Raw genomic sequence first — 8,712 nt, 5'->3', positions numbered from 1 at the left:
AAAAATTTGAAGGAAGAAGGCGCTGTCCTTATTTATTGGCCACCCTTTTGCTCAAAGTTCCGTTAAGCTGCATCTTCTTCTTTTTCTTTCCCTTCAAACTTCTGCCATCCGTTCTACTTCTCTGTGAATTTTTTTTTTTCATCCAAACATGGATTCTGGAGCATGGAAAGTCATGGCAGTAGCTTTGGTTATCCTTTTTGTATGCTCCTTCGTAGGTGTCGATTCATTTCCGTCCGACAAAATCACCAAGTTACCCGGACAACCTCCGGTGAGCTTTCAACAGTTTGCTGGATACGTCACAGTTGATGAAAAAAAGGGGAGAGCTCTGTTTTATTACTTCGTTGAGGCGGAGATAGATCCAGCTTCAAAGCCTCTGGTCCTTTGGTTAAATGGAGGTATGAAATGTATGAGATCTTCACCGAATCCGTGACTTGGGTCTTCGTAATTCGACTAACAAATGAGATTGACGAAGGGGGGATGAGGGATTTTATTTGGTCTTCAAATGTGTAGTTTTTTTCTGTTGAAGATGGGTATCTTCTGGCTCCAGTTCTGGGTAATGCCGATTTGTACTCTTGTGATTTAACGGAAGTTTCCACTGTTTAATTGGTAAAGTGGCCACTCAAAATTTGCGTCACAGAATTGAAGCACCAAAAAAGAGCGAGACTGTGCTTGGGGTTTTGAATGCGGACTGTGTTATTTCTGGGTATAGAATGTGGCTGTTGTTTTCCTCTTCGTTCTTCTTGTCTTGACTGTGCTTCCTACTGTACTCAGGTCCTGGCTGCTCTTCTGTGGGCGTCGGTGCATTCTCTGAAAATGGGCCGTTCAGACCAAGCGGGGAGCTTTTAGTGGGAAATGAGTACAGCTGGAACAAAGGTAACCCAGAAAATTCATCACCGTCTCTCTTTTAACATGATAATTTGAAGATCAACCGTTACCTGACTTGATCTTTCTGTGATTTGCAGAGGCTAATATGTTATACTTGGAGACACCAGCAGGAGTCGGCTACTCTTACTCTGCTGATTCTTCCTTCTATGAGAGCGTGGATGATAAGATAACAGGCACGAGTTTCTCATCTTCTTTCTTCTGATTCTTCAAATGAGAAGCAATAATTTGTCATTCTGTGAGCTTTTTCCATGATTTTTTCTTTTGGTTTTAACGATCGATTGATCGTAACATCTTAAGGCGTTTTGTCTTTGTGTTTTGAAACCGATGTTCTCTTTGGTTCTTAAGCTAGGGACAATCTAGTTTTTCTTCAGCGCTGGCTCCGTAAGTTTCCCCAGTACAAGACCAGAGATCTCTACATCACAGGAGAAAGTTATGCAGGTACTCTATTTGTTGAAGCCTCAAATATTTTCTCCGATTAAAATAAAAATTTTGGCCATTCCAAACTGAAATTCTTTTTTTTTCCATGTTTTGAAATCACAGGACACTATATTCCACAGCTTGCAGAGCTCATGGTTGAATTCAACAAGAAAGAAAAGTTGTTTAACCTCAAAGGAGTTGCTGTAAGTAATTAACATGAAAAACTAAACCAGTCAGATCGTTAGTGGGATTTTGGGATGATCGCTGACATGGGTTGTTTCCAGGATTATGCTTGAGCTGAATCATTGGCTTTTGTGTATTGTAGCTGGGAAATCCAGTTCTGGAATTCGCAACCGACTTCAACTCAAGAGCTGAATTCTTCTGGTCTCATGGGTTAATCTCAGATTCAACATTCAAAATCTTCACTACTGCCTGTAATTACTCTCGATACGTGAGTGAGTACTACAGAGGGTTCGTTTCTCCTGTTTGCTCCAGAGTTTACAGTCAAGTGACCAGAGAGACGAGCCGCTTTGTTGACAAATATGATGTCACACTTGATGTTTGCATTTCTTCAATTCTTTCCCAATCAAAAATCCTGCGTCCTCAGGTGAGTTCCGTGCCTGTTTTAATCCTTTTTGTTGTACTTCTGTTTCTTTCTTCTTGTTCTAATTGCTATTTTGATTACATTTTAGCAAGTAACAGAGCATATTGATGTATGTGTGGAAGATGAGACGGTCAATTACCTCAATAGAAAGGATGTGCAGAAGGCTCTTCATGCTCATCTAGTTGGAGTCAATACATGGCTAGTTTGCAGCAGGTACTATCAATTGATTTCATTGCAGACTGCAAATTTAAGGTAGTTCACTCTAGTTAACTGAGAACTAATGCGAGAACTACAAGATGATTTTAGCTTTTATCTTTGATGGCAGCGTGCTTCAATATGAGGTTCTCAACTTGGAGATACCCACAATTTCTGTTGTGGGTTCACTGGTCAGATCCGGCATTCCAGTTCTGGTTTACAGGTAAATGCTTCAGTTAAGCTCTATAACAAGCCCATGCCTGGTTTCAGAGAGGAAGAAGAAAAGCTTTACTGGTTGTAATCGATCAATCATTCAAAAAAAGAAAAAAAAATGAGTTAATCTTGAATTTATCTTTGTCTGCAGTGGAGATCAAGATTCTGTGATTCCACTTACTGGGAGTCGAACCCTAGTCCATGGGTTGGCAAATGAAATGGGACTCAACACAACTGTACCTTACAGAGTCTGGTTTGAGGGGAAGCAGGTAATGTTACAATGATTGTAATGGTTTCTAGATACTGCAGTCTAAGCTACTTCAGGTTCATTTTTTCTTAAACAATCTGTTATTCTGGTATTGGAAGTTCTAACATTACTGATATTTGATAATTTATCCGGGGTTTTCAGGTTGGTGGATGGACTCAGGTTTATGGAAACATTCTTTCCTTTGCAACAGTCAGAGGTGCTTCTCACGAAGCTCCATTCTCCCAACCGGAGAGATCACTTGTGCTGTTCAAAGCATTTCTTCAAGGAAGGCCATTGCCGGAGACATTCTGACCCATTGCTCAGATCAAAATATGTCTGTAAGTAATGTTTGGAATGTCAATTAACAAGTAAATGTAAATCTTCATTTTGTTCTCTGTCTTGTCCAATGTGATGACAACTGTGAGTTTCAAGTAATTTTGTAGATGTTCACATGAAGGAATGTTTCTGATCCATTCTCCATGTAACTTGAATTCGTCCAGCTTACAAAGATGAATGACTAAACAAATTATCAGAACCAAAGCAGAAAGTAAATGTAAATTTGCAGAATCCTCATGCAGATCTTTCTTTCTGATCTTCAATTACTTGCCTGCCATTCTTCTAATAAACCAACTTATTGACAAACCGGGTACTCGCCCCCCCCAAAAAAAAAATGCAGTTAATTAATCAGTGGCCTCAACACCTCCTCTCCATGGGGACCGAGACATTCCAAGCAAAGACATTTAACAAATAAAGCAATTAAATACTAAGACCATAAAGAATTTCAGAAATGAGATAACTCATAATGCATAAATTAAGTTCAGATACCAGTCTGAAAAGAGTATTTAGAGTATTCTGGGGTTCATTATTACCTGATAAAAACTTTAGCTACAGTGCACATCCTATCATTGCATTTACACACATACAGGGGCTCAATGGGAGTTCATGAAAGTGATACCAAATGGGAGCTCAGAAGAGCAGCTAGTGGCAGGGGTGAGAAAAATGAAAACTTAATCAATCAATACCTAGTATTTCTGCACTTTAGTTGTAAAATCCAGAAAAGAAATGTGTTTTATTGGCCTTGAGTGGATTTTGAGCAGTTCATGTTGAGATTGCCATGGAAAACAATAGCCTCTGTTTACATAAGTTCACTGTGTTAAACAGTGTGCATGATGGGTTAAATGACACATTGTGTTTCTTTTTGCATATAAAAAATGAAGCTCTTGGTGGCCATTGGTTCCAAGTAATCGAGTTGGATTCATGTGAAGCCCCTAAAATTGTTCAGTTTGCCAAATTGGCCATTTTAAACATCAGAACAAGCATCTCCCATTCAGGTAGAAACAGCCACTGACCTTTCTAAATGGAAAATTCCTTTATGAGAAAAAATGTTTCACTTTTTACCTATTTTCTTGCAAGAAGAATTTTATTTAGGCTTCTAGTGCCAATAGATGAACATACAACATATTACATGCAATGCAAAAATCAAATCACTTCACGTTCTCTTCCCCCTCCCATTTCCCATGTTGGAGAATGGAAAATGCTTTAACATCTTATTCTTAAGTGGTGAGAACGAGGAAGTATTTTTATATTGGAAAACGTGGCACAAACAAAAGAATATTTTTTTATGCTCTTATTTTCTATTGTTTTTCACAAGCAGAAGGCACCCCATCTTGCTTGAATTGGTTGTTTTCCCAAAAGACTCTCTGAGTGGCTTCCAAGTATATTTGTGATTGATTCCTCTAGACATGCATTTGCCTTGCTCTGAACTCATTATCCTTGACTTCTGGTGGAGAATATGCAGGCTAAAGCAGAGAGCTGATCAGTAATTTCAGGAAAACAACCACTGAAAGCAAATGAAACAAACATAACAATGGATGCTAGAGTTCATTAACCAAAGAATGAGATACTAAATTGATGAATAAACTTAAAAAGACTATAGTTTTGCATCTGGGTAATCAATTGTGAAAGAGAAATTGATTCAAGTTCGACATGAGAAATTTTTTGTCTGCCTTGACCGGGTAATGTAATTGATTGTAAAGTTGTTTTAGGGGAGCTCCAGTAGAAAGCAGCGGGACTGGTGCTCAGAAACTGAAAGGTCTCTGATGGCCAACATGATGGAGTTAAATTACAACTAAATTCAATGTTGCCTGGTACACAAGCATCCAATGCAGTTACTGTTAAAAGATTTTCAACAATAATAAGGATACACGCAGTATATCACAGTTAATGAATAAGTTATAACAGCTTGAAGTTAGCCCACCATTTTTGTTCTGTTACTAGGTCCCCTCAGCAAAGAGATGCACAATTATGATACTTCAAATTGAGCATACCTATATACAAATACCCAAAATGAAGGAAATGATCAGGGGATTAAAATGCTTTGGACGGCTTCCAAAATGATCCAGCTGTCTTCAGTTGAGGTATCACTACAGTGGGTGCTTCAACTTGCATACCAAGGGGATCAAACTGCAGAGCCAGTATGGGTTTTGACAGCAACACAGAGAGGCTCCTTTCTAATCCATCATCTTCTGCTGACTCTCTTACGAGGCAAGATCCTTTTTCATTGTCTATTGATGCAGTATCTAATCTTGAAATTTTTGCAGGTTTCACTGCCCGAACCCTACAAGGTGCATTATAACCATAAATATCGAAGGAAGTGTTCGTGCGTGAATGATATCTGATCTCTGTTTCTTTAACATATATCATGAAAGAATCTATATCGATGCTTTTTGAATTCTCTGCAATTCATTCATTCAAGTAAGAGGTCCATAAAAGGAGTTAAGCCACCTTGAAGTTGGTGTTGGTATCAAGTTATTTACTAGTTCAACCTCAACTGTAATCGGGTCATTTTCAGTGTTCATATGAGTTCTCGGAAGTCTCAGTTTGTTTGTGGAGCAAAATTATGATACAAACTATGCCAATCCCAGAGCAGCAAAAAAGGAAATGTCAATACCATAGCAAGTGATATTTACATGGAGGCAGGCCTATGTGTTACTATTATTGGGGCTCAGAAATCTGGAGGAAAAAAGAGTACATGAGGAAAATCCAATAAAATACTTCTCACCAACCAAAGAAAAGAAGTGTGGTCACAAACCTGCACTTAATGTGGCAAGAATACTTTAGAAGTTGAGGATTATAAACTGTTTGGCCACTGCAATTGAACCATAAAACTTTGTTTATGTTGAAGTTAAAATTACCTCAAATAGTTAAGACCATGAGAGGGCTACCTAAAACTTGGTAGTGACATTTGAATCTCAGGCCATGAATGCTTTGTGTCTGACTTTGCCTGTGCCTCTGAAATAACTGAACCACTCAAATGTGAGTCTTTATATTGGGATTGATTGGAAATATAGGGAAAAGAAAGATGGAAACACACCTAAATCATAAGCACACAGACCTTAAAATTTTAAATTTCGTTACGAGATTTGTGAAAAAACCCACAATTACTTTACTAATTCAAAACATTTATATTCTGGTTGACATAACAAAGATAATTCTCAAAAAAAAAAAAAAAAATGACAATCACTCCATAAGCAGTTCAGATCTGCCATTTATGATGTGCTACAAGAGGCAGCACCTCTGTCAATTTAAGACATGAGCATCCTTTTATCCAAGGTCCCAAGTAGACCTGTACCTTTTCTATTACCATCATCATTCCTTGGGAAAAATTCAACAGTTTTTTCATTTTTTACAGTCCAAACAAGAAACCTGAATCCAGAAAGCTCACCAGAGTTTGGAAGGTTGATACAACAGACAGCTGTTGCAGCAGAGCCCTGAATCTCACTGACTTGAATTTCTACATCGTCCTTTGCAGTGGACAAAGCTGAACCCATACCAACCAAGTTTAGAATTCCATGGGATTTTTCTTTCTCTGAGCGCAGGACCGGCGTAACTCTCTGCACCGAACAAAAGTTCCATTCTACTTAACATGACTTTTAGAACTTAGTTTAATATTGTAATAACAATCTGTTGACATGAATGGATCAGCTTATGACAGTGAAGAGGTATGTCTCACTATAATAGTATTTAACACCAAGTTGCAATCTTATACCAGTGCCTAGTTGTAACTCTACTACCAATTTTAATATATTTTACTGGCATTAGATCGTGAAACAAGTTCATGGGTTTTACTAATCACTTATCTTTCATTTTCAGGAAATCAAGCATTCATATGAAGTAAGCTATTCGCTTTCAAAAGGAAAAACAAATTCACACAAACTGGAAATTGGAAAAATGAGATTTGAAGCTTTTGGTCTGTAAGCATGAGAAGTAGATTGTAATCCAAAGTCTCCTATGGTGGAACTAAGAGGTCCATTCATGCCTTCCTCGCTCAATCTGGCTATCATAACTATTAGTTAATAGTCTACCTTTGAAAATTCTGCAACATGACTTGGAAGTCCTACTTCCTGCAAAAGCAAAGAACTTGGCCCTCATGGTAAGATTGTGAACCTGATTTCAAAATAAAGAACTTCAGTGTGTTGAATATGTTCTGCTACTCTGTCCAACCTGTCTTCCATGCGCACAAGCGTCAGAACTGTTGACGAGTACCCTTGCAGCCCATCTATTAGAAGAAAGCTACCACTTAACCAATTTGCAATATTTAAAAGCTCTCAAATCTATAGAAAGTAATGCGTGGTCAGAATCCACATCATTAAGAAAGATTAAGGAGGAGAGTTGCTTGTCCCAACATTAAAATAAACTAAAAATTCCATGTTGCACATTCTTAATTTTCTTTCGAACCACTATCTCATACTGTTACCTGCAAGCCTAGCCTCCTTAGAGGAATATCTATCTCACATTGGTAATGTATTACCAGAATAAGAACTTACGCGCATGAAGTAGGAGGATTCCATACAATGCCAGCAATCACAACCAGCTAGGAATAAATGCAGGTCAAGATAGTTTAGTCAGTTACTGATTGAGATTGATCCAATATGTTTCAGTGTAACCATATCCATTTTGATTTGTAGAGAGAAATTAAACCAGGAATGATCAATACCTCATCAAACATTCCAGCAGGGCTGTCATCATAACGAGCAAGAAAAAAACCACCAAGAGTGTATCTGCAAAGCACAAATTTTACTAGGAATTATAGTATTCAAGAGAAAGAGAAATGACTCCAAATCAGCCAAAAAGATAGGAACCAGAGCCCCAGAAACAACAAGGATGACTACCCAAAAGCTTCCACTAACTTAAGCTCCTTTGGGATAAAAGCCCGTGCTGTTTTGGCCTTTACAAGATGCAGTTGGTAGAGTGCTCTGGAGAGAACAAATAAATCATATCATTTATAAAAAATCTATACTGGAAGCGAGCTTATTTACCAAGCGAAATTTCAAAACAAGAGCTTCTTGCCTTCCTCTGAACAACCATGGAGGACCATTAGCATAACCTGAAGAAGATTGATTTTCCTTGACCTTCATGGACCTGGCAGAATAGGAAGAATATCATCCTCTAGAAAGAAAGAACCAAAATCCGAGAAACGCGCGTGGAAAGGAGATCGACATTGAAGATTCTAATGCTCTGAGCTCAGCCCAGTCGTCCTCCAGAACAGACCGACAACTAAATTATATAAAGTAGCCGATAGATATACACCCAAAGACACGGTAGCAACCATGCGCTTCATTTTTCTCTCAATCCATCTCTACAATTCAATTTATTTCACGAAGATTATGCCCGCTCGCATTTAACAAACCCATTTTGTGAAAAACCAGAATTTCAGGACAAAGAGAGTAAGCATCAGTATTTATCCACCCTCTCTGCTAAGAAAGCTACATAAACAGTTTTACTCCGCCTCTGCGAAAATGACAGCAAATACTTCTAATTATCGTAGAAGCAAAACACACGGAGAGGCAACAAGAACTGAAAAGAAATGACAAAGTCTCGTCAAACAAACACTAGAAGAAACTGGAACAACTTCAAAACTAAAGGATCTTTCTACCCTTTCACACACTGCGGGGTAAGTAAAACGACAGAGTAAAGCACCAGCCCCCGAGCCCTAACGTTGCAGAAGATTAGCTTCGAGAATCGTATTAGCAACGAGAAGAAGAAGACTGGAGAACACAGAGAGAATTTTTGAAACGCCGAGGGAATTCCTCCCTGAGAGTGCAATGGAAAGAGAAGCTACGAAGAAGGGAAACTATCCGAACAGATAAGC

The 8,712-nt window shown here is 38.5% G+C and overlaps 2 protein-coding genes across 4 annotated transcripts; one reads left to right on the top strand and one right to left on the bottom strand.

Moving 5' to 3' along the window:
• On the top strand, positions 1-3,104 carry LOC137962238 (serine carboxypeptidase-like 45). Of its 2 annotated transcripts, none has more exons than XM_068808993.1 (10): positions 1-404; positions 772-873; positions 963-1,058; positions 1,231-1,323; positions 1,426-1,505; positions 1,628-1,909; positions 1,995-2,119; positions 2,232-2,324; positions 2,466-2,583; positions 2,724-3,104. In XM_068808993.1, exons 1-10 carry the CDS (start codon positions 149-151, stop codon positions 2,871-2,873), a joined length of 1,395 nt encoding a protein of 464 aa, XP_068665094.1. In that variant the 5' UTR covers positions 1-148; the 3' UTR covers positions 2,874-3,104. The 2 variants fall into 2 exon arrangements, with proteins under 2 accessions (XP_068665094.1, XP_068665095.1); XM_068808994.1 differs by having other exon boundaries at positions 2-395; positions 2,724-3,103.
• Positions 3,105-4,013: 909 nt separating this feature from the next.
• LOC137962892 (protein NEOXANTHIN-DEFICIENT 1) lies at positions 4,014-8,673 on the bottom strand. 2 transcript variants are annotated; one of them, XM_068810013.1, is made up of 12 exons: positions 8,497-8,673; positions 7,911-7,982; positions 7,733-7,816; positions 7,558-7,621; positions 7,388-7,434; positions 7,065-7,119; positions 6,926-6,964; positions 6,286-6,454; positions 5,786-5,861; positions 5,653-5,709; positions 4,889-5,178; positions 4,014-4,360 (listed from the first exon to the last, which is right to left on the bottom strand). In XM_068810013.1, the coding sequence occupies exons 2-11, from the start codon at positions 7,976-7,978 to the stop codon at positions 4,929-4,931; spliced, it is 909 nt and encodes a 302-aa protein (XP_068666114.1). In that variant the 5' UTR covers positions 7,979-7,982; positions 8,497-8,673; the 3' UTR covers positions 4,014-4,360; positions 4,889-4,928. The 2 variants fall into 2 exon arrangements, with proteins under 2 accessions (XP_068666114.1, XP_068666115.1); XM_068810014.1 differs by lacking the exons at positions 4,014-4,360; positions 4,889-5,178 and adding an exon at positions 5,351-5,573.
• Between the last annotated feature and the right edge of the window lie 39 nt (positions 8,674-8,712).

This window comes from Aristolochia californica, unplaced genomic scaffold (assembly GCF_029961685.1).
Source record: "Aristolochia californica isolate CCGP_79_NKW_82.1479 unplaced genomic scaffold, dmAriCali1.0.hap1 SCAF_4, whole genome shotgun sequence".
Classification (NCBI taxonomy): domain Eukaryota; kingdom Viridiplantae; phylum Streptophyta; class Magnoliopsida; order Piperales; family Aristolochiaceae; genus Aristolochia; species Aristolochia californica.
Note: the sequence above shows the minus strand (reverse complement) of the source record. Positions and strands in the feature narration are given on the sequence as shown.